General features: G+C 45.1%; 1 protein-coding gene across 2 annotated transcripts in view; it reads left to right on the top strand.

The window, feature by feature from the left end:
• The window catches only part of RNF167 (ring finger protein 167), a 145,222-nt gene that overhangs the window by 42,309 nt on the left and 76,013 nt on the right, over nt 1-26,900 (top strand). The window contains exons 9-10 of one of the 2 annotated variants that reach the window (XR_010090475.1): nt 1,220-1,300; nt 1,388-2,682. Coding sequence is in view for 1 of the 2 variants with exons in the window: in XM_063449772.1 (XP_063305842.1) it covers nt 1,220-1,300; nt 1,388-1,653 (347 nt within the window). In the remaining variant the exon portion in view is untranslated. Of the gene's footprint in view, nt 1-1,219; nt 1,301-1,387; nt 2,956-26,900 lie in introns of those variants that run through there. The other variant, XM_063449772.1, reaches the window with a different exon arrangement.

Here is a 26,900-nt window from a genome sequence, read left to right as displayed (position 1 = left end):
TACAATATTACAAAAAATACCATATACAAACAATATATATATATAAATGCATACACATATATATACATTTAATACATAGCAGGTAATAAATATATCCAACCATGACAGGTGCATTCTGTGCTGAGGCATATTGCAATAGATCTCTTAAAAGATATTTTAGATTGAATGAAAATTTGAATGTGTCCCTGAGGTTACTCCATAATTGCGGTGCTCTGTAGGAAAAGCAGGATCTTGGATCTTAATGCAGATAATCGTTTAATTCAAGATAAAAGATCCAAATATAATTTCACTTGGATGAAAAAAGATATGCCCTACTTAGCAATAAAATTATCAAGAGATTTAAATAGTATTAGACAAATCAATTTTCTGTCACTTCTTCGTCATACTAACCATTTGTTACAGAACTGGAGAAATATAGAAACATCTTGGATGGGAAGAATTAATATATTGGGGTTATATAGTGTAATATTGGAATATTGTGAAAATTGATGGCAAGATGAATGCAGCATGTTATCAGAAAATACTGGCAGACAATTTGCATTCTTCTGCACGAAGGCTGCGCATGGGACGCTCTTTGATTTTTCCAGCATGACAATGACCCTAAGCACAAGGCCAAGTTGACCCTCCAGTGGTTACAGCAGAAAAAGGTGAAGGTTCTGGAGTGGCCATCAGTCTCCTGACCTTAATATCATGGAGTCACTCTAGGAAGATCTCAAACGTGCGGTTCATGCAAGACGACCAAAGACTTTGTATGACCTGGAGGCATTTTGCCAAGATGAATGGGCAGCTATACCACCTGCAAGAATTAGGGGCCTCATAGACAACTATTATAAAAGACTGCACGCCGTCATTGATGCTAAAGGGGGCAATACACAGTATTAAAAACTAAGGGTATGCAGACTTTAGAACAGGGGCCATTTAATTTTTTTCTTTGTTGCCATGTTTTGTTTTATGATTGTGCCATTCTGTAATAACCTACAGTTGAATATGAACTGTAAAAGTAATGAAAAGTAATGTGTGTTGCCTGCTCACTCATGTTTTCTTTAAAGATGGTCCATATATTACAAATTCTCCATGGGTATGCAAACTTTGCATCACAACTGTATATCCTGTATCTGTATATCCTGAGGCAATGTTTTTTAACGCATGTTACGTGTATAGGACACAGAGATAATAGTGATAATGGTAATTGCGGAATCATTTTTTTTATGTCTCTCAGGTGATGAATATGATGTCTGTGCCATCTGTCTGGAGGAATACGAGGAGGGCGACAAACTGCGTGTGCTGCCATGTTCCCATGGTAAGTTACTTCCCGCCAATCAGCACCCTTCTGTTAATGAGAAGGAAGTGTTAATGTTTGTATTAACACACGCCCCTTTCTTTCCAGCGTACCATTGCATGTGTGTTGACCCCTGGCTGACCAAGACTAAGAAGAGCTGTCCTGTGTGCAAACATCGTGTCCTGCGATCGGAGGACGACTCTGACTCTGAGAGCGGTGGGGTGGAACCTGGAGATGGTGACAACGTAGAGGAAAACGATAATGAGCGGACCCCTCTCCTTCGACCCTCTCCTTCATTTGGCAGCATGGCCGATTCCCCCACAGCTATCCAGAATGAAGCAGAGGTCGAACCTCCCCGGGCAGTCAGCGTCTGAGAAAGCCTTGGTCCTTCGCCATGTGTATCTCGGTTAGACTGTGTTGATCCCAGGATCCTTTGTGCACACAGTGGCAGATAATTTGCACGGTGACAGATCCACTCCCAGAATCCTTTGCCCTGCCACTTACCCATTCCCAGAATCCTTTACGATAGAATATCAATTCATCTCCGTAATTGTTTTGCCTTGTATTTTCTCCATCCCCCATAACCCTTTGTTCTAGAAGCATCGGGTTGTGTTCTCGTGCTCTTTTGGGGTTTCATTTTTTGTTTTTTTGTTTTCTTGTATTTTATTGATCTCCTTGATCAGTCCATTACTTGAGGACTGGTTTATTCCAATCATCTCCTAACGCTCATGGGTCAGAGTGGCACGAACTGCTGCGTTAGACATGGCCACCTGTTGTACCGAGAGATGCTGTCATGGGGACGGCTATTTCGATTAGTTGACAAATGGGGTAAAAGACAAAGAATTGGTCATAATGGAAGATATCTGTGTACCTCTAGACTGGCTTAGGGGATATTTCCCTCCTCGTGCAGCGTTCTGTAATTACTCTGTATCTGACTAATGTTTTTGAATAAACATGATTTCCTAACTAATGATATAACTCTGACTCTGAGCCCCCAGCAGCCATTGGACGACGTCAATGACACTGTCGGGATTGATTTGTATTTTCGGTGTAACTGGATGATTCCATTGCTTAGTTAAGTATAGATTCTATTTTCGTGGAGTTCCGCAGCAGATGACGAAAGGGGAATCCGAACGCCATTGGAAAGTTTTGGGCAGGGAGGGAGAAGAGAATATAAGATAAAACGTCAACCATTGAGAGAGGTGGATAGAGAAAGGAAAAGTACGAGGAACATGGGGTGACCTGACCAATCAAAATTAACAGACCACGTGATCCCCACGTTGCACTGAGGGGTTGGAAAGCTCAGATTGTTTTCGGACAGCACGGCCCATTACAGCCAGCTGCTGGCTGAGAGTGCTGAGTTTGTAGACTTGTACATTAATAATCTGGAATCTGCAGAATATGTGGCTTTAATTTATAATCTAACAATGATGTCACAGCTGTGATTACACTATTGTCCGGCTGATTTACCTGTCCTACAATGCCGCGCTGGACGCCTTGCTTTAGAGACATGCAGGGCACACCGAAAGAGACGTGCAAGGTTTAGAGACAGACAGGGAGGAGCCCGTGGGAAAGACCTGCCATGTGTATTATAAACCTAACAATAGCAGGATTTTTTTTAATATCTGTATGAATAAACTTATTATAAAACCAATAAAAAAAACCATCTCTTCCAATATTTTTGTTTTTGTTTTTAAGTCTGGTGTGATACAGGTTGGGTCATTCACAATGAGAGGATGTAAACATCTCTGGAATAATATGCTACGACATTAGGGAACATCTAGGGCTATTCCTGCTGTAATGGGAATTAGACATTGGCCCCAAAGTGGTCTAAAATGGACAATGTAGGTACTTGTAACAATTTTATCTCTTTGAATTGGTAATTGTGACTGGAGTCCCCTGGCCCTGTTTAACACTAAGCAGGAGCTAAGGCAGCGATTATACACTTCCCTCCATCCATATCAATTACACGCCTCCCAAGTGTCCCTATGTTTCTCTTTTCTATCCTAATTTCCATCTTTTCTAGAGCTCTGTTTTGTTGTTGTGTCTGAGTGTATAACAGAGCTCCACAGCAATAACACTCCCAGTAATGTGTCTGTGAGACAGACAGACACACCCTACTCCCATCACACACCCTACTCCCATCACACATTGTAGAGGCAGGTAAAGGAAACCAGTGGATTCCCATTAGAAAATGACATTACATTATTTGGAAGCAGACTCTATTAAGTAGACTTTCTCAAGTAGGAGTTAGAAAACCAGGAGTTAAAACTAACTAGGGGTTTAAACTATCAAGATAATTTTTTATTTTTTTTATTTTTATTTATTTATATATTTTTATTGTTCTGTATCTGGGGAAATGAGTGTTAGCAAGATTGCTGGTTTAACTCAATGCACATCTTGTTGCATGTCTGGATGTACATGTCCAGGGTCCATACCTCTGTGATGGTTGTGTGCGAGTGGCTTCTCTTGACATTATTGCACAGTCGTTATTCGGCATGTGCCAACCATAACCTTAATAACACACAGACACCAAATTTTCTGTTGGAGTATAACGTCCACAGCTTTATTAATTAATATCAATATATAATTTAACAATTTAGGGTCATTGCCAACAGTACTCCTTTCGTTACGCTCTCTCCTGTATCATACCCCCGACAATGACCCTACCAAAATAAACATTAACATAACCAATAATATTTACACGTAACTCAACGGCCTACCAAGAGGCCCCACCTCCATTTGTCTAACTGCAGGGGTGTACCCAGACACCCCTACACCCCTTGGTTCGTAGCCACCGATGGGCTCGAACCTACCTTCATACTTTTAACTTCCGGCCTACTTTCGCCTAGACCTTGGCCTACCAATTTCTTAACCCACCAAACTTCCAGTTTAACCAAGACCTTTTCCGCCACAGCACTTGCCTTGACCCCTTAAGGACATGTGCGACCCCCACCACACAGAAAAAGGGCTTGTGCTATCCCGTCTTGCAAACCTAGATTAAAAAGGTCATAGCCTACATCAGATAAATGCACTCCGTCTGCCCGAAAATAACCAGGTAACCGTTCCTCCAATTCCCGATGCCGCACCACCACTAATCCTAGCCTACGAATGAACACCGACATGGTCTTGTTCACCTTACCCCGGCATTGAGAAACTGCCTTTGCATCCCTGGCGTATCTCCAGCATAAACGAGGTACCATCTCCGACCATACCACCTTTACGCCAGGGATAAGCCCCCTTAGTTTATCCACATCCTGCTTCACACGTTTAACTAGTTCACGCTGGGGAACCAAGCCTAAATCGTTCCCACCCCCGTGAACTACCACCACATCCGGTAAGGCCCCTTCTGCTACCTTCCGAAACAGTGCCGTACTAATGTGCTGCCAATCAAACTCCCGATAACCAAACCAAAATAATGCCACCCGGTCCACAGGAAAGCCCAGTTGTGTTCCGTCTCTTCTAACTGCGGCCCTCCTCCGTGCCCAGTGAATATACGAATGGCCAATTATCCACACCGTCCAACCTAAAAGAAAACATAACAGTGATGAAGCAGCACATACACCCCCCAAAACACATCCACTTCCAACCCCCACCTCATACCAACCTATCTGGTCGTACATAAGAGCGAAATCGAAGCGATTCCCATCTCCCGATCCGTTTTATCAGCTCATCCCCTAAGCCCAAGCGAGCCACTTCGGTCGCTGCACCAATGCGGAATGAATGTGTACCACACTGCATGGGCTCCAGACCCAACCGCTGTAAGCCCGAACGGAAAACCCGCACAAATTGGAACCGCGACAGCGCCGTACCGTCGGCATGTATGAAGAAACATCCGCTCCTTACTGGGCGGAGTACCAAAAACCCATTCCCGCTTGCCACCGGACACAACCCTGACCCCGGCAGTTCAAATAACGTCACCGTGAAACCTTTCCCGAAAACGTCCGTCTTCGATCGAACCAGTCGGATCATCACCCTGTCCCCACCAACCGTCACATCCTCCAACCTAAGCCCGCCAACCCCTTTCTTGTTGGCACTAAGCAACTCACCAATCCGAAACGCCCCCAAAAAAAGGCCCACGAAAAGGCCACCGTAAACAACGCCACCTCGAACCCGGAAAAACATATCTCAGGCAGTGCGCCTAACAACCCTTGCAACACTGCAAACACTGCAAACTGCAAACGTCTTCTTACCCTTCCTAAATCCCCGAACCGCCTGCCTCACTATAAAATGTTTCGTGAAATCCACCCATCCATTAAACTTAAACATAAACGCCAACGCCGACAAGTGCCTATCCACCATCGATGGCGACGCCTGCTTAGCGAACAACCGGCATAGTATCCATAACAGTACGTCCAGCCGAGTATCCTCAGAGCTCCCTGCCCCAACCTCCTGCATAGTATCCTCCCAAACCTGCCAAACCTTAACATAGGAAAACCACGTCCCAGGCGCCAGAGACTTCTTTACGTATTCCCCAAGCAGGACGTCCCGAGCTCCCACATCTCCGCAGGACAGGCTAGGCCCTCTTCCTCTGCCTCCGGCGCCGCCTCCCGAAAGCGCTCCCACTGCAAGCGAGACAGCGCGTCAGCAACAACATTGTCGAGTCCCGGAATATGCCGAGCACGAAACACAATATTACATGACATGCACAAGAGGACCAATTGCCGCAACAGCTGTACCACCGGCCAGGAGGAAGCAGATAAACCATTAATAGCCTGTACCACCGCAATGTTATCCGAATTGAACACTACCCTTTTATTGGCTAACTCCGGACCCCATAACGCCACCGCCACCACAACTGGGAAAAATTCCAAAAAGGCTAAGTTCCTAATTAATGGGCTCGCTTTCCATGCCTCCGGCCACTCCTCCGCGCACCATTTACCTGCCAGGTACGCCCCAAAACCGACGCTACCTGATGCGTCCGTAAATAAACCCACGTCCGCGGAGGATCCCACCGGATCCCGAAAAAACACTCTCCCATTAAACTCACTCAAAAACCCCGCCCATACCCTTAAATCATCCCTCATGTCCCCCGAAACTCTGACATAATGCGACGGCTTTTTCACCCCACTCATCGCCCGTGCCAACCGCCTGCAGAACACCCTCCCCATCGGAATGACCCGGCACGCAAAGTTCAAGCTACCTATCAACGATTGAAGCTCGCGCAAGGTCACCTTCCTTGCCTTCTCAACCATGTCCACCAGCCGCTGAAGGGCGTGTAGCTTGTCCCTTGGCAACCTACACTCTCTCCTCACCGAGTCGATCTCCAACCCCAGGAAGCTGAGGCACGTGGTGGGCCCCACCGTTTTGTCCTCAGCCAACGGCACCCTAAACGTGTGCACCACCCACTGAAAGGTCTGTAACACCTGGCTACAGCGTTCCGTGTGAGGCGGGCCAACGCATAAAAAATCGTCGAGGTAGTGCACTATTGCACCCCCAGCCAACTCCCGCCGCACGACCCACTCCAAAAAGGTGCTAAACCTTTCAAAGTAAGCGCACGATATGGCGCAACCCATAGGCAAGCATAAATCCACAAAATACCCCCCGTCGAAATAGCACTCCAATAAGTGATGACAATCCGGGTGTATGGGAAGCAGCCGAAATGCTGCTTCCACATCCAACTTCGCCATCAGTGCCCCCTGACCTGCTTTCCTGACCAACTCAACAGCCCTGTCGAATGACGTGTAGGAAACAGAACACAGGGCCTCGTCGATATCATCATTAACCGAAGCCCCGTGGGGGTACGATAAATGATGTATCATACGGAATTTACCCACCTCCTTCTTGGGGACTACCCCGAGTGGAGACACTCGCAAACCAACCTACGGCGGGGAAGGGAATGGCCCCGCCATCCTCCCCAATTGCACTTCCTTACATAACTTATCTCGAGCTACCCCTGGAGGTTCCCCCACGGACCGCAGGTTTTCACACAACGCTCCCGAAGCCCTTTCTTGAAACGGAATCCTGAAACCCTCTGTAAAACCGAGCAGTAAAAACCTCGCCACCTCCTGGTTATCGTATATTCTTAACCAAGGCAGCATCGCGCCTACCTTCACCGGTGACGCCCCCAGCTGCAGACGCAGCGGCGGATGCACCAGCGCCCCCCCCTCCCTCGTTCGGCTTACCCTTCCTAAAGCACCTGGAGACTCCATGATTGCCCCCGCAACCGGAGCACTCATGTTTGAATCTGCAGGACGCACCCCATTTGCACTGGCTCTCATTGTAGAGCCAGCAAAAACCCTTCTTCTGTCCCGCCGATGCGGTACCCGAGCCCGCGCTGGCCGCTCCGAGAAAGGGGGCACTCTTCTGTGCCATCATCAGCCTCATCCACAAAGGCAGGTCCATCTGGATCCACCGCATGGACGGATTAGCCGCTAAGCGCTGACGAAATTGTTCGTCATACTTCCACCACGCTAAACCCCCGTAGGTTCGATACGCGTCCCCAATCCCGTCTAAATAACAAGAAAGCTGCGAACAGCGATCAGGGTATTTCTCCCCGATCACGCTCGCCAAAATACAAAAAGCTCTCAACCAGTTCCCAAAGGACTTGGGTATCTTCCGATACCTCCGCCTCTTTTCCTCCTCCTCCTCCTTTTTCGCATCCTTCTTATCCTCCTCTTTCAAATCTAAAAACTCCTCCAGGGGAAGCAGGGAAAATATTTCCACAAACTCCCCTCTCCAGATCCTTAGTCTCTACCTTAAAAGTGGCACCCAAGCGGCCCCGCAAAAGAAACATGGACATTCTGCCGTGCCGCATCCGTTACCTCCCCGCAGAGATCGACTTGATCTCCTTCCCCACCTGTCGCTCCCTGACCCGGTCTTGTGGTGCCCTCACCCCCTTTTTGCGCTGCAGACGCTGCGGCCTTCGATCCCGCCTCCCGACCGCCATCCGCAACCCACACCTTCTCAAACTGCATCGGTGACCCTCCGTCCCCCGACCATGATTCTAACAGTGATCGTAAACACCCCAGTAAACTCCCCGAGTGTGGTGCAGTTGGAGACTCACCGCTCGAGCCCCCGGCCGCTGCTGGCCGCGGGGGCGCCATCTCGTCCACAGCATCAACCGACCCAGAAGGAACCAGTGGACGCCGACTCCTGCCCGCCTGTTCGTGCTTTGCTCCCGTGGGCGTCCTACTCATCGACCTGCAAGGAGAATACAGCCTGGGTGGTCTGTCCGACTGCAGTCTCACCCGCCCCTCATCCCCATGATCCGACCTGACATCCCCACTCCCACGCCTGTAACGTCCCTCCCGCTCGCTTCTCCTCCTCTTCCGTGTGGCATAGCTCCTCTCTGACGATCCTGACTCACTGCGCCTGCGCCTCGGCCACCTGTCCTTGGAAACGGACCTCCTCCCCCTGTTCCGATTCCCTACTGGGCTCCTAGCCTCCTTCTGTCTTCAGATCTCCGCCTGCTGTCCCTCCAATCTGCTCCTCCACGCTGACGTCCTCCGCTGTTCCCACTGCTGGCGCTCCTCCTATCCTGCTGATCATGGGAGCGACCCCTAATGGCCTCCCGCCCACTGCTGTCCTGGGTGCCACCGTCCTCCCGGCCAGCCACCCGCCGCCCGGTGTCTACTGCGCCTGTCTTCCTCCCCGCCTGCACACGTGCACTCCTGTCTCCACTACGCTCCACACTGCCGCTCCTTGCTTCACTAGAGACCCCAGCTACACCGCTGCTGCGTCCGTCTCCCCTCCTTCCTACGCTCCTGGTCATGCTCCTCTGTTCCTTTAAATCTGCAGCGCCATCCCTCTTGCCCCTAGCTCCAGCCGCTTCCTGCTGCGCCCTGCCGACCTGGTCCCCCTCCAAGTTGTGTGAGACCGCTGCCCTGTCACTGCCAGTACCTCGCAATCCCCCCTGCCCCTCAGCGCTGCCCCCAGGGGGCGACTCACCGGGACGTCTTGGGCTGCTACCGGACCCTTCCGCCGAGTCCTCTCCGTCCTGCTCCACTCCAGCACCGGCCTGCCCCCCCGCCTCCATCCGGCAGGGGGCGCTCGACAAGGGAGGCCTCCTCCTGGCCTGCAACCTCACCGCCCCGGCGTTGCGCCTAGCTGGCGGTCCCGGCCGACGGCTAGCTCCCCGTCCTTGCTTTACGGCTGCTGCCACGTTCTGCCTCACACTGCCTCCCACCGAGCTCCTCCTCCGTCGTGCCGCCGGACCCGCTCCAGGACTCAGCCGTTGAGGCGGCCTGGCTCTCCTCTCCGGTCTCCGATCCGGAACCGCATGGGGGGGAGCAGACGTGCTCGGAACCCCCAACTGCTCCTGCAGCTACGCCATACCCTTCTCCTTCACCACGGACCGCACACCCGACAAAATTTCTTCTAAAGAAGCCATGCTGCACCTGAAAAAGAAGAAAAGAAGAGCCTAGCCGACCTGCAACAATTTACAGGTAAGAAAGGCTCAAATTAGAATGAACTTACCCTAAAATGGCCGCTATTTAACATCCCCTCTAATCCATGCCCCCTAGCACAATCCTTAGGACAGCCCCTTGACCTAAACTTCACCTGCCTACTCCTGGCTCTGTCAAGGCCCACTTCTCCCTGCGTTGCTCCGTGGTTTCAGGAAGCTCAGATTGGAGATCTCGAGAAGCAAATCGCAACTTTGAGGGAGATCGACAATCTTGAGAGGAGTCTGCTGCTGACTGAGCAGAGTTTAGTGGGGACAGGTAGTGGAGAGGGAGGAGATAAGACAGATGGGGAACAGGCATGCAGTTGTCTTCCATGTATGTCTTGCAGGATGGGCCATGTATGTCTTCCATGATGGGCCATGTATGTCTTCCATGTATGTCTTGCAGGATGGGAGACACTGCAGCCAATGACCTCACTAAAGTGACATGAAAGTGACCTTATGGCCCACAGGCCCCTAGGGCACTACATTCAGAGGGTTCATTTACGGCACTGAAGGCACAGTCACAGCAAGGACGGTTCATGTTGTTCCCTTTGTTCTGTTTTGATAATACTTTACACCAGTCTCCAAGCATACATATTAAGTCATGTAGTTAAATACTGTAAATAAAATTTCATTCACAACATTTCAAAAACAATACTTGTTCAATAAAGTCACTTTTCTGTAAATATTTCTTGCATTTCTCATGGCTTCCAATGGAAGTGATCTTGTAGATACCCTGATTTATTTCTTGTTTTTTTGTTTTTTTTTATTTTGCTCTGGATACATTTTTCTATAGTTTCTTTGGACCTTGGCGCTCCAGGTATGATGGCCATTCTTCTGATGTTGGAGCGCTGTTTTAGGAGAAGGGAACGAGCTTGTTGGGTGCTTAAGAAAATACATAGATATCCAGTGATAAAAACATTCTTGCTTTTCTTTGGCGAAACCCGTAGAATACATCCATAAGATGTGAGCTGTTTCAAGAACAGGTGTTATTAGAATGTGAAAGCAATGCTTGATGTTGGAGGACTTCCTGAGGAGAGACATGCTGTACGAAGTTAATCGTCGTTACGTATATGATGACCCAAAGGGCAGATAACCTGCAGAAAGTAGCACTAGTTTGGCTTGACCTTCCTGGATGTTAAGATGAGCTTCCTGTTTAAATACTTTACCGGAAATATTTATGCTTCCGGACAACATTTACAGCCTTCGGGAACTAGTGCAATCTGCCGGAAATCGTGCCACAGGAGCTCCTGCAATTCCGGGCATTTAAATGCTGCCTGTGAGAGACTTTATTTCTTAAACTGGGATCTGGAGAAAATTCCCTTTAGGTCAAAATAGCTGAACTAGAATATTTGCGAATTTTCCCAGCATGGCTGTTTAGTCCTGCTCCTTTCTCCCCAGTGTAGACAATAACGATGTGAATGATTTTTAACCCAGCACATGAAGTGACGAGGATGTGGTTCCTCCCCCGGTGAGAACCTCACATTAATAATATTATGTGGAAGGTTTGGTTCTATATCATTGTATTCAGTGTCTGTATTATTTATACCAACACAGTTGGTGACAATTTGAATGGATTCTCACTTCTAATCAAGGGGATCTTAGCAGCACCCTCCTTAAAAAGTAGGCGACGACTTACGTAAAACCATTATCTGTTCAACTATTCAAAAGCACTCCATAGCTACCTACCTACACATATATAGACTGGTTTATTTACTGAAGTGAGAATTCAAAGGGAACTTCAAATTAAAGTTCTAAATAGTCCAACTGGAAAAATTCTCTAATTCAGCTTTGCTTTTACGTACTTATAGGAACACTATAGTCACTCATACCACTTCAGCTCATTGAAGTGGTCTGGGTGCACTGTCACAGGTACCTTAACCCTGCAATTGTAATTATTATTGCAGTTTTTGAGAAAATGTATAATATTTTTATACAATGATTTACTATGGTGGAAGACAGTCATAAAGATAGAGCGGCGATCGCATGGACATTAGGTCCCCCCCTGCCATCGTCAGCCGAGAGCGGTCAACGGAGCTGGAATCGGGTAAATGACAGAAGGGGTTTGAGAAGGGGTTCTGCTCATGGGGAGGGAGGAGGGTACTTGTGGGTACATATAGTGCTGGTATACAGGTGGTGGGCATGTGTTGGTACGTAAAGTGCTGTTATGCGAGTGGTGGGCATGTGTGGTAAATATAGTGCTGGTATAAGTGTAGTGGGCATGTCAGAACACATGTTGTTCATCCGTCGATTTGACAAGGAGCACTCGGTTATCTGTGAATTGCTTGTGCAGGTTCTCTCTGTCTGTGCACAGATGACTAACAAGGCCAATTATTGCATGGAACGTCCAATGACAGATGGAACGGTAGTCGAGGAGGACATCTCTGGCAGAGTTACTTCCTCTTTCATTCTCCTGCAGCCGTCTTTTTGGTCTCACACGATTCAGCAACTTTTGACATGAAAGAGAGCCATGTTCTCCGATTCATTGCAATCTGTTCCCAAGAGTTGATGTCAAATGCTTTAAAGAGCTCCTTTTGCCCCCTTTGGTAGCTGATGGTATGACATATGGATTAATGTTCTACCCTGCATTAAAGGAACACTATAGTCACCTAAATTACTTTAGCTAAATAAAGCCGTTTTAGTGTATAGATCATTCCCCTGCAATTTCACTGCTCAATTCACTGTCATTTAGGAGTTAAATCACTTTGTTTCTGTTTATGCAGCCCTAGCCACACCTCCCCTGGCTATGATTGACAGAGCCTGCATGAAAAAAAAACTGGTTTAACTTTCAAACAGATGTAATTTACCTTAAATAATTGTATCTCAATCTCTAAATTGAACTTTAATCCCATACAGGAGGCTCTTGCAGGGTCTAGCAAGCTATTAACATAGCAGGGGATACGAAAATCTTAATTAAACAGAACTTGCAATAAAGAAAGCCTAAATAGGGCTCTCTTTACAGGAAGTGTTTATGGAAGGCTGTGCAAGTCACATGCAGGGAGGTGTGACTAGGGTTCATAAACAAAGGGATTTAACTCCTAAATGGCAGAGGATTGAGCAGTGAGGCTGCAGGGGCATGTTCTATACACCAAAACTGCTTCATTAAGCTAAAGTTGTTCAGGTGACTATAGTGTCCCTTTAAGATGGTAAAGATGCTAGGTAGGTTTGCTTGGGCAAGTACTTCAGTGTCTGGGATCGTGTCCTGTACTGGTTTTCGAGATTTTCTCTAAACTTTGTTGTGTGGAAGTGGTTCAGCTACATGTTAAGATCCTTTAACCTTTCCTGGTAAGTTTTATCCTGCAATCCATGAACCAGTTTAGTAGCCCTTCTCTGAACTCTCTCTAAAGTATCAATATCCTTCTGGAGATACGGTCTCCAGTACTGCGTACAATACTCCAAGTGAGGTCTCACCAGTGTTCTTTTTATTTTTTTTAATTTTTTTTGCGTCAGATATTGCGTCATAGTTCCCATGTCCTATCATAATGGTCTCTCTTCCCCTGAGTGGCCCAATGAACTTCTTCAAGTTCCCTCAAAGCGGGGGCGTGTCTGACTTCCGGCTAGAACGGTCGCATGGGGTAAGAGCTCCTCTCCATACCGAGCCACAAAGCCACTTTAACAGCACAAAACCAACCAAAAAAGACCCCTACCGGAGGTAGAACAGTGAGGGCGATCACACCATCACAACGATGTCCCCCTCGAAGCAAACAAAATTAACTGACCCGTCCCGACCGCCGAAAAGAGATAAGCATAAGCCGTCCCAAGATGGCGCCGAGACAGCTCCCGCCACTATATCTGAGGAGCCTGCTACAAACCCCGACCAACCACTAGCCCCTGATCTGGAAGGGCAGGTTACTAAGCTCTACCTTAAATCCATGCTGCTAGAATTAAGAGCTACCATCCGAGAAGATTTTACCACCATTATTTCTGGTATCCATCAGGAAATAGCGGAGCTTGGCGACCGGACGGATCACCTGGAGCAAAAGACCGAGGAACTCTGCTCAGCCCACAACATAGCAGCAGATAAGCTCCATGCGCTAGAAGCTGACAACGCCAAAATATGGCAAAAACTGGCAGACATGGAAGATAGGTCGAGAAGGAACAACGTGAGATTCCGGGGCATAGCAGAATCTGTCACAACAGACCAACTTACCCAATATGTCGTCGCCATGTGTGCAGAAATGGTGCCGACGCTAACGGGCACAGCATGGGAACTGGATAGAATACACCGTCTACCAAGGCCTTCACGCCTCACGGCGGACACTCCACGAGACGTAATCGCCCGGTTCCATCACTACAAATCCAAAGAGGCCCTCCTCCAAGCGACGAGAACAAAGAAAAGCCTACCTCCGCCTTACGAAGGTATTCAATTATATGCGGACCTCTCAGCCCTAACTATGGCTCGCAGAAGAGACTTTGTCACGATTACTAAAACGCTGCGGAATCACAAAGTGGCATACAAGTGGGGTTTCCCCACGAAACTCCTAGTATGGCGCAACGGCAAGCAACATGTCATGGCAGACCCGGATCAGGGATTGTCCGTTCTGAAAGACTGGGGCCTCTGGGACCCACAAAGCCCGGCCAAAACAACAGATCCATCTCCACAACGATTTCAACCGGAATGGAAGATGGTGGGACAACACCAACACTAACCCGCCATGAGACACCAGGACAAAGAGACTGATTTAAGGACTGTTACCACATGATGTCAAATGGCGGTCTACTATGATGGTATAAGTATCTACAATGTTTAGTAATGAGTTATTATATGTTAGATATTGATGTTATGCTAACCCCCTCCCGCGACCATAACCACAACACTAACGTGGGGAAAGGGCGATAGTACTTAAAGGTTGACACCAACCTATCATCCCCGTCCACCCACAGCAATACCAATGGGGAACTTAATGCCCAATGAGTGCCCATGTCTGCGCTCACACCATCGCCCAATCCGTATGTACATAATATGACACATATGGATTACACAAACACCCCACGAAATCCCCGATCACTACTTGTTGTACCTGTCTCTTTAGATTACAACTATACATGCTTGGGCGCAACCATTAAATCTATCTAACGCTCACTGGGCCACCGCCGGCAATAGGCCCCACTACTGTAAGGCTGAACCTTGCAGCTACATATAATACTATAGGTTATAAATGAGTAAACGTACTCAATGGTGTATATATGAAATGTAAGTTAAGGGCGTGTCACTCCACTCCCCGCACCAATATACGAATACATGCATATATGGTACCACAGCGGTAACTGGTAGCCGGTACCGACCCATCCACCCACCCTAACAACCACACCCCAAAAAGGTGTTTTTCGGGACCTAAAGCTCCTAAAGGTGGACACACTATCACTCCACTAGGTCACACACCCTCTGGACCCCATTAATGTAACACGGGGCACAATGTCCGGTACCTGACCATAACCCGTCTCCTTCAATAAGTGTCACATAGAGTCCGGCGCTCCCACAATATTCACAGAGAGCTCAATAGGGCATAACCTAAAACTGCCTGACCTGGGCCTATTCATACGAAAAGATCTAAGCCACGATCTTAGGGGCTGTTATATGACACGACGAGAAATGCTACCACAGGGTTTAAAACACAGAGCGTGTCACCGAAATGTCACATCTTCCCCCGAACTTCTTTGTAAAGCACCCTGAAGTATGTTACGACAGTAGCACCCGATATCAGACTATATCTTAATGACTCCCACAACTCATGGCCATACCAATGCTTTAATTGTTGCCCTAGGGGACCCAGTTGAAATTAGGATAATAAATATTGAAAGCACGCCCTTAAATCTATCACACCCAACGGATGGTGACAAACATACAAATGAAGGTACTCCTAAGTTCAATGACTAAGGCCGAACACAGTACATACAGAAGTATTGATGCTTAAAACTCCATAGGTCATGGTATGCAGTTTGGCGGGAGGGGACCGGCTAGACTTCAGTTTTTTCAAAAAAAAAAAAAAAAAATTAAAAAAAAAAAATTAAAAAAAAAAAAAAAAAATTATAAATAAATAAATAAATATATAAATAAATACACAACTATGTTGAAATGTTACATGAATATCTCCCACTAGTAGACGCAGTTATGCCCCAACACCCTACCATACACTAAAGAGGTGATCACGATAGTCCTCCTAATGTCCTGATGCCGACTTACAAGGCAATACAATACCATCCTAATACCTCCCTGCACATCCATATGTGCTGAAATCTCATCCTCCACCACAACTATGGCTCTGGAACGAGTCTACCCCACACGTTCCCGCAACAGGATGGCCACTGGAACTGAACAGGTTACGTTTCCAGCCCATCCATGGGTATACTCTCTTAGAAGAGAGTTTGGTTTATTCTTTATTTGTATAATGTATGTTTTTGTTTATGTTTCCTTATGTTATTCCCTCCTCTTTACCCCCCACAGCCTGCACTCGACTTACCTCCCTGGTAGTCACACACCAACTGGTTCTTGGCGCACCACATACACTCGATACCACACAGGTTTCATATCACCCCACAGCCTATGCTGGACCCAAAACACGGCACCACGAGTCTCACAACTACCACACCTATGCATCGACCTCCCATCTCCCGACTAATGGCACACCAATTCAAATGTCTCTCTATGAACGTCAATGGCTTAAATAGCCCATTCAAAAGACACTCGGCGATGAGAGAAATACACAACTCCAAAGCAGCCATTGTTTGTCTTCAGGAAACTCACCTCTGTATAAAAAAGCCTCCGAAATTCAGCCCTTCTTGTTACCCACAAGTATACCATGCGCTCTCACCCCACAAGTCTAGAGGTGTTTCTATACTATTTCACCAAGACTGGATATTTCAGCAGTCTACATTATATCAGGATACACAAGGCAGACTATTAATTTTAGTAGGTACACTGAATGGGATTATGGTGACAATAGCCTCCCTCTATGCCCCCAATGAAGCTCAAACCCCCTTCCTGCACAAAGCGCTCAACAAAGTAGAAAAACTCAGGCAAGGCCATACCATTATTTGTGGGGACTTTAATTGCACTTTAGATCCCAAATTGGACATACAGAGAATTCACAACAAGCAGCCTTCACACCAAGCCACATCCCTGAGCCGCAAACTGTCCACACTCCTCCACACGCACAACCTTTATGACACTTGGCGCAATCTGTTCCCGAGTGGGAAAGATTACACATATTTCTCGCATGTCCACCACGCATATTCGCGGATTGACATGTGTTTAGTAGACAACATAACACTTCAAAACGTAGCAGATGTAGAAATTGGCACTAGAACATGGTCGGATCATGCCCCGGTCATCACCACGTTCAAAACCTTATATCCAGTGAGGGGCAGAAGCACATGGAGGTTAAATGAATCCCTTCTAAACGATGTCCCACTATCATGCAAAATAACCAATACTATCAAACTGTTCTACGAAGACCATGCTACGGATGGGACGGACGTCCCAACACAATGGCTGGCCCTCAAAGCGGTAGTGAGAGGTCTACTCATACAAGCGGGAGCAGTACGCAAAAAGAGAACCAACCAAACCAGGGAACGCCTTCTAGAGGAGCTCAAACAAACCGAGACTAAAAACAAACATAACCCCTCTAGAAAATTAACTGCCTTAAGTACCCGAATAAAAGCAGAACTACACGCCATGTCCCTACACGCTTTGGAACAGAACATGCGCAAACTAAACTTAACTCACTACATGCAGGGCAACAAGGCCGGCAAATTATTGGCACGCCGACTGAAGTCCCGCAGCCTACAATCTAAACTCCCATACATGACCTCATCAAAAAACACAAAACTCTATAATCCTCAAGACATAGTGGAGGAATTGGCATCCTACTACGATTCACTATATAACCTTAGTAGTGCAGAGGACACTCATCAGCCCTCCAACTCGGAAATCCGAGACTTCCTCGGACCAGTAGACCTCCCCTCCCTAACAGAAGCACAAAAAAACTCCCTGCTGGCACCATTCACGGAAGCTGAAATACTACAAGCCATTAAAACGCTTCCCAAACACAAAGCGCCGGGACCTGATGGCTTCTCAAACTTCTTCTACATTAAAATGGCCACACACCTCCTACCACATCTTACAACCCTATTCAACCACATCAAAAACACGGGGAACATCCCGACTGAGATGCTCCTAGCTCATGTCGTCACCTTGCCCAAACCTGGAAAACCCCCCACAGAATGTCCCAACCTGAGGCCAATCTCATTATTAAACGCAGACACCAAATTGTATGCGAAACTCCTGGCAACACGTATAAAGCCAATGTTACAAGACCTAGCCTCCTCTGAACAGGCAGGATTTGTCCCATCTCGACAACCAGGTGATAACACACGACACTTCCTGAATTTAATTCAATGGGCGCATACTTCCCAACAACAAGGCTTACTGTTGGCGCTCGACGCTGAAAAAGCGTTCGACCGCCTACATTGGGGGTACATGACAGCAGTACTGACCAAACTAGGGTTTCCTGAACCATTTCAAAAAAGCATATTAGCCCTATACTCAAATCCCACAGCCAAAGTTTACAACACCGGGTTCCTCTCAAGGCCGTTCCCAATAACCAATGGCACAAGGCAAGGCTGCCCTCTCTCCCCGTTGATTTTTATATTATGCTTAGAACCGTTGATCACACACATAAAACAAATGAACGACATCAAAGGGATTCATACCCCCTTAGGACCCATGAAAATTGCACTGTTCGCAGATGACATCTTGCTGTTCATCACTGAACCATCTCACTCCCTCCCTCATCTCCTACACTTATTAGACAATTACGGCAAAGTGTCATACTACAAAAACAACGCAAAAAAATCGCAGGCCTTAGCGATTCGTCTGCCACATGACGAACTGCTATCCCTCCGAGCCAAATACCCCTTCGACTGGCGCAAATCCTCAATCTCATACCTGGGCATCCAGTTACCTTCTTCACTCTCATTAGTCACTAAAGTAAACCACGACCCCCTTCTGCAAAAATTGGACCTCCAACTCAAACAGTGGGACGACAAAGGGGCCTCATGGCTAGGTCGCATAAGCACAGTTAAAATGATGATACTACCACATATCCTATACCTCTTCCGCACCCTCCCAATAGCGATCCCAAACACAATAATAAAAAGACTCCAATCTACGATTAACGCCCACATATGGAAGAGAAAACCCCCACGAATTACACAAAGATTAACATGGAGGCCATTCTCAGGAGGGGTCCTTGGCATACCGAACATACAGCTATACTATAAGGCAGCAATCCTGGCACAGGGCATATCAATTCTAGAAAATAAAACACCTCCCTTATGGTTAGCATTGGAAAACGCCTGCATGCCAAGAAAAACGGTGGCCGATGCCCTATGGGCGCGCCAAGACCTACGAACGAAAAACACCTCTATACTACCCCCAACGGCGAATCTACTCCGCATATGGGATCAAACACTGCCCCACTTAGACATTTGTAAGGACCTTCTGTACGCAGCGCCCCTAAAAACACTCACTCACCTCACACCAGACTTGAACCTTGATCAGTGGACAGAGCACGGCATATACCGTATCAGCACCCTTTTTGACAAGGGGGGCGTAATACCATATCCAATTCTACAACAATCATTTAACCTACCATCAAAGGAACTATTTACATATCTTCGCATAAAGAATATACTACAACTTCACAAATTACATAGAGTCAGGCCCACAAGACCACCACCATTTGTTCTCAAATGCCTAGGCAGACTACAAAACGCCAAAACACTTTCCCTATGCTATAACTCCCTCATGAACGCAGGGTCTAAAGATACACCCTCCTACTTGAAAGCGTGGGAGAAAGACCTGAACATACAGGTAGACCAAGCCTCTTGGACGACAACATTGGGCCAGATAAAGAGAGCTACACATAGCGTAAGCCACAGGGAAGCGATCTGCAAGCTAGCAATGAGGTGGTATCAGTACCTGCACGCTTAGCACATATCTACAAGAATACCTCCCCAACTTGTTGGAGGTGCCACAATGAAATAGGCACGCTCCTCCATATGTTTTGGTCCTGCTCGATCATAGAGAAATTCTGGTCCGAGGTGGAAATACTTCTAGTACAGAAGTTACACATAGCCGTCCCAAAGTCACCGGAAACCTACCTCCTACATATCCTCCCACACTCTCTTAGGGAAGACGAACTACACATACTCACCCATTGCCTCATTGCGGCAAAAACTGCAATAGCCTATAGATGGAAAACACCACATAGTCCTACCCTCTCAGAAGTTATCACTCGCATTGACACGACGAGTAGGTATGAACAGATGGCCAGCCGCCTTGACAATAGGGAACATACATACTCTGCACGTTGGCACAGATGGGTTCAATTCAGAGCTCAACAGGAGCCTTCCGAGGGCATACCACCACACACCAGTAGCTAACCGCTCCACAGATAGATCTCCACCTCGAACTGGGCAGACGACCCTCCTTCACTCACAGTATATGTTGTTGTTTAAATTTTAAGTACATGTATTAATTTGCCCACAGTATTAGGATAAATGTCACAATATCTGTAAATGTTACAATATCTGTCTTGCAATATATTTACATGTATTTGGAATCGCTGGTGCTCCAGCAGAGGTTCGCACACACTCTGAATACTTGATCTGCGTTATCAAGAATCAATGTTGACTTAATAAAAGGCTGTATTCCCCCCCCCCCCCCTCCCCTCTTCCTTTCTGTACCCCATCATATCCCATTTTGTGCTGCATATGTGAAAAAATTGTCAATAAAAAATTAGACATTGAAAAAAAAAAGTTCCCTCAAAGCTTCCACTCTAAGAATCCATTGTTCTTTAGTCGGGATACTAGATTTAAGCCAAAACAACGGGATCAGCGCATTTGCCTCATTCAACAAATAACTCAACAATATCTGTTTGTTATTCTCCTTGAAGGAAGCTGGCCAACCCAACAGAATCTTGGATGGGGATAATTGATCGAGCATTGGAATTTTTTTATAAATGACACTCAATACCTGTAGCCAATAGCACCCAATAATTTTGCACTCCCACCATATGTGTTCCATATTCGCCCCCTTCTCGCCACATCTCCAACAACCATCCGAAGCCAGTGCTCCGTATTTTTTAAGTCGGTCCGGAGTATTGTACCATCTAGTAACTCTTTTACTGCCTTCATCCCCAATTTGAACACAAATGACCAATCGTAGCTGTCTATTTGAATATTCAAACCTTGCATCCATTTCAATTGGAATGAAGGGACAGTCTTCTCCATAGCCCCCTTATGAATTAAACTATATGTACTGGACAGGTAACGCTTTTTCTCTATTCCAGGACCACAAAGTGACTCAAACTATGATCTATCTCTCGTCTGCCAATATGGTAGCACTTTTTGGTTTATAAAAAACTTTAAATACCTGATCCCCATTATATCTATAAGTGCTGTCATAATGTCCCATTAAGGGAACTCTCTTATTCTTTTGGGTATTTCATCTATTATTAAACTTGTTACTGAAGGGTCTGCATCTCCGGTTAACTTTTCCAATAGTTTATGACCCGGCCCAAACTGGAATTCCAAATTGGATGCTATTGGAAAAAATACCGATAGTCCCTGGGATAGCCCCCATCTATCTTTAAGCCTTCTCCAAATCTGTATGGTGTGGTTTATAATTGGGTGTTTAGATGGTGATAGTAATTTTAATTTACAATTCTGCCAAGGCAGGGTCTCCAACTTCACCTTTATCCTGTTCTATCCTATACCATGGCTTCCCCTTGTCTACAGCCGTCCATTCTCTAATTCGCGCACATAATACCGCAACATAGTATCTATAGATATGCGGAAGGCCCAGGCCCAGGTAGTGTCAATGTATTATACGCAATACGTGGAGTTTTATAGTTCCATATAAATGAAAGGAATGTAGATCGCAATTTTCTAAAGAAGTCTCTCTATCTTAGGTAAAATCATCATTTTTATAATATTAACTCTCCCGATCAATGTGAAAGAGGCCTGGTTCCATTTTTTTTTTAGATCTTCTTCAATCTTTCTCAATAGTTTCCCATAGTTCAATTTGAATAAATCTTTTAGATGTATCGTCAGTTGTGTCCCTAGATATGTTATACTAGTGTCTGTCCACTTATATTTATAAAGCTTTTGTAATTCCTCTTTAATTCCTATATTTATCCCCACTCCCAATATTTCAGACTTATCTGAATTTACTTTAAAATTAGATAAGCCACCAAATTTCTCAATTCCTCATGAACATAAGGAAATGTATATCGGGGTTCTATAAGCGTTAATAAAACGTCATCGGCAAAAGCAATTACTTTAACCTGTCCTCCCGTATACTTATATCCTTTAATGTCTATGTTCTTTTGTATGGCCTCTAATAAAGGTTCAAATGCTAAAACAAAGAGAAGAGGGGACAATGGGCAGCCCTGACGGGTGCCGTTACTAATAATAAAGGAGTCGGAAAGTTGACCATTAACACGGACATTAGCAGAGGGGCCTCTAAACAAGGTCTGTACCCAATTGCAGAATACATTCAGGCCAAGCCCCCATGCCTCTAAAGTAGCAAACAGATAGGACCGATCCACCTTGTCAAAGGCCTTCTCGGCATCTATAGTTAACAAAGCTGTAGGACTTTTATTTATTATAGCTCCATGTATTACATTCAAAATTTTAGTGGTATTGTCTCTGGCTTCATGGCCAAAGACAAAACCAGCTTGATCAGGGTGGATCAGTCCAGGCATAAGGGGCTTAAGCCTATTTGCCAAAAGTTTTGCAAATATTTTTAAATCAACATTAATAAGAGAAATCGGTCTGTAACTACTACATATTTCTGAATCTTTCCCTTCTTTATGTATCACAGCAATTACTGCTCTCAACATTGATGGCGGAATGTCCATAGTTGGAGATAGACCATTAAAAGTGTGGCTCAAGAGTATTATAGAATTGTTTATAATAGTGTGCAGTGAGACCATCCGGCCCAGGGCTTTTATTAAGAGGCATTGCTTTTATCACAGCTCAAAGCTCCTGAAGGGAGAACAATTCCTCAAATTGGGCTGATGGTTTTAAGTTGTAAAGGTCTTTGTAATAATTCCTAAAAGTGTTTGCTATTTCCTCAGTGTGTCTTTCATTTTGGGTATATATGTTTTTGTAACTTTACTTTTAAAGCTTTAGCTAAGAATTTCCCACTTTTATCCCAATGTGTGTAGATTGTACTTTGTGTCAGCTGGACCGCTCTTTGGGCCTCATATGTCAATAATGACCTCAGCTTAGATCTAATTGCCGATAAACATTTAAAATTTTCTTCGGTTGGAGTTTGCTTATGCATAGACTCCAGTATATCCAATTTTTTTACTAGCCTTTGTATTTCTTCGGCTGGTTCCTTTTTGCATCTAGCACCCCATTTGATTAAGACCCCCAGGATCACACTCTTATGCGCTTCCCATATCCATGATTCATTAATATCATCTGTCTAATTATCTAGAAAATATTGAGAAAGCTTTTCTGATAAGTCCTTAGAGACCCTTGGGTCGTCAAGAAGGGACTCATTTAATCTCCATATGTTATTGCCCTTCCCAACACCCTGCAGTTCGATATCCAGGAAAATGGGGGCATGGTCAGACCACGTAATATTTCCTATTTTTGCTCCCTCTACCAAATGTAGATATCTATGATTTACAAAAAACATGTCTATCCTAGAATAACTATCTGCAGCTGATGAATAAAAAGTATAGTCCCTTTCATACTGATGGAGAATACGCCAGCAATCAATCCGTTGGTGGGAGTGCAACATTTTTAGAACTAGTGACCTCTGACTCTTTTGTGTTTCTCTCGTACTTGAAGAGCTATCTACTGCATAATCCAAGACCATATTATAATCCCCACCAAGTATCAAAACTCCTTCCTTGAAATCTTCCAGTTTCCTTAGACATGTTTTCAAGAAAGATGCTTGGCTAGCGTTAGGCACATATATATTTGCAAACGTGATCATTTGGTCATTAAGCTTTCCTTTTAAGAAAATATATCTACCTCCTCGATCCATTTTACTATCTGATTGGGCAAAATTCAAATCAGAGTTTAAGAGAATTGCCACTCCTCTAGACTTGCCTTTCAAAAAGTTGCTATAGAAAGTCTGGTTGAATTTATTCGTATTAAGTCTAGGCTGAAAAGTGTTTTTATAGTGAGTTTCTTGAATAAATACAATATATATTTTTTGCCTTTCTAACTCCTGTACCAAGATAGAGCGTTTCCTAGGGGAATTCAGACCATTAACGTTCAAAGACATACACCTAATCTGTACCATAGAGACAGTAGAAAAATTCCATTTCTACGGTCACTGAACTCAAGCCACTTACCACTACTCCCATATTTATGCAGAAGGCAGAAAAGAAAAAAGAAAAAAAGAGAAAAAACAGAGGAAAGAAGAACTAAATATATAGTCTTAATATAAATGCTATCTCCAAAATAGGATAAGATGCCACCCCCGTGGGAGACCCAATTGTGTCCACATGACTTATCGGCACCTTCCTAAGGGGAGAGGGGAGAGTGAGAGAAAGGTAGTTGGGAACAAAATAATAGGCTAATTTTTCAGGAAACCTCCATAGATATTCTACATTGCCCTAATACGTCATCTCGTGTTATCCTACTTCACAAGGCCTTTTAATGTTGTTAAGGCAATCATTCCCTAATGGCCTCAGCAATTATTTTATTTTTTGTTTTACTTTGCCATTTAGGTTTTTGTATCTCTTGTAATGGGGAGATGCCTGAAAGACCTGTCCAGTCTTCGATCTCTATATAAGTGTTCTGTACAATGGCATGAGCACTTCCCTCTTTCTACTGCTAATACCTCTCCCTATACAACCAAGCATTCTGCTAGCATTTCCTGCTGCTCTATTACATTGTCTGTCTACCTTTAAGTCATCAGAAATAATCACTCCTAAATCCCTTTCCTCAGATGTTTAGGGTTGTATCATATGTATTTGGGGTACATCCAGGAATTGGGGAAAAGTGTGTACTATATAATTGGGTTAAGTATTATCTAAGGGGAGGAGATGTGTGGGCTGAACCATGTGTGTGATTGGGTGTTTTATGCCTCCCCCTGGGTGGGGACTGTTTGTGTAGTATTGTAATAAAAGCCAGGCTGGATGAGCCAGTCCAGAGTTCCTGTTTTAACCTCAAAGTGATGTGTCGTCTCATTATTGGGGGAAGGATTTATTGTATGCTGTTCCAGTTGACTGCTAGGGGTACAAGCCTATTCGTATGGTTCCTATTCAATGGTCTACAGCATTCATACGCTTGGGAGAATTTAAAGGTTTCTTGGATTCGGTGATTATGGTGTCTGCCAGAGTGCTTGGAGCCCTCAGGAAGCACTAGGAGCATCCATTAACGGAGGTACTCAGTCGGGGTGCCAGGTGATCCGTTACAAAGTGTTAGGTGAAATGGTGTTGGAACACCTCCTGCAGTACAAAACCTTTCTTACTCAACCATCTGCTGCGAAAGGCTGGGCAGTAAAATGGTTTTCATTAGTCGGGTAACTTAATTATTTTAAAATATATTATCCATAAGTGGGTCAAGGAATGGAAGAGAATGGGTGGGCAGCAACCCACCAGCTGCAATTCTATGTCCGAAATGATGAGAGGAATGGCCAGTTTCCAGTTTTCTCATCCAAAGGAATGGAAGAGGAATGGCCAGTTTCCATATTTTGCCTCTACTTAATGAGCAAATAATACATTATATCACTCAGTTCTATTGTTAATTGCATCTGGTTTTCAATCAGTTTGGCATGTGGCCATTCCTTATTCTTATTTAGACCAAAGCAGTAAATATTAAAATATTCGTTAGTTTAGATTTTTGCACAAATACAAATGGCCAGGCTTAACAGGGACTAGCGACAGATGTCATTGTGGCTTCAGGGTAATTTGGAACCTTTTATCTTGCTTCACCTCCGCAACCCACGGGAAATGAGAGATACACTTAAAGAAATGCCTGTGTGTGCCTCAGGGCCGGACGAGCCATAAGAACTGTCCATTCAAGCTTTGAAGAGTTGGTTTGGAATCCCCGGAGCGCATTGTCCAGATGGAAGGTACCATTACCACAGCTTATTGATGAGGTCCCATTGATTTACTGTACAGGAAACTGACACAATAAACAGACTGCGTGTAAAGTGGGGTCTCCTGGATTATAAATGGAGAGCTACGTTGGGTAGGCGACTCAATTGGATGAAATATTTCGAAATCATGTAGTAATGTAGGTGGAATAAAGACTTCAGTGCTTCCAGGTCGGTCGTTTACCCATCTCTGTTGCTAATGTTAATCTAAAAGAAGGCAAAAAAACCCAAACTGATTAAATTTATAACTGTGCAACAAAAAGGAAATCATTTCTTGTTAAATCCACAGTTTAAATCAGATTTATCCTCAAATCATCATATTAACAGCCCGAAAGGGCAACGGCCACTTCCCATTAATTTTAATAGTGACCTCGTTTTAATTAATTTAATTTAATACAAAGGATTTATCTATAAATTTCCCATTTAATGGTGGATTTTGGAGACAAAGCATTTGTAAAGTTTTTCCAACAGATTGTGATAATTTTCCTATGCTGATTTAAATCGATTTAAATCAAGGCATTATGGTTACTTATCTGTATATTTAACAATTATGTATTTGTGAGGTTTGAAAAATAAAAACTGCACCTCTTTTCCCCACAACGGGACACCTCCATCTTAACTCCCGGTCAGATAACAGATATTTATTTTTAATAATTATCGTAAATTTTTTCCGGGCTAACATCAGCAGCACCACTGGGTTAAGGTCCTCCCTCTCAGCAGATAGGACAGAACATTTTGAATAAATTGAAGGAAATTATAAAATGCAGTCTCTACTTCCCCAACAACAGTCTCGTAACCAAGTCAACCAAAGGAGGAAAGGGAAACATTGGGACTGGTATGGATAATAGCCAGGAAAAGAAAATTACAGAAAGTACTGAAAAAAAATCGGTTTTCCTGGCTAATCCATGTAAGCATCATCTATGGGGCTTTCAAAGTTTACATGGGTGGGAAATAAAAGAAAACAAACAGGAATAACGTCCCAAATCTATATATCGGTTGATGAGACGGGGCTGAATGAAGGATACTTCTCCCAAAGGAGGAGGCAGAGGAGTAAGCAACACCGAGATGGTAGTGTCTGATGAAATTGTTGGATGACGATCATG

This window comes from Pelobates fuscus, chromosome 3, assembly GCF_036172605.1.
Source record: "Pelobates fuscus isolate aPelFus1 chromosome 3, aPelFus1.pri, whole genome shotgun sequence".
NCBI lineage: Eukaryota > Metazoa > Chordata > Amphibia > Anura > Pelobatidae > Pelobates > Pelobates fuscus.
Note: the sequence above shows the minus strand (reverse complement) of the source record. Positions and strands in the feature narration are given on the sequence as shown.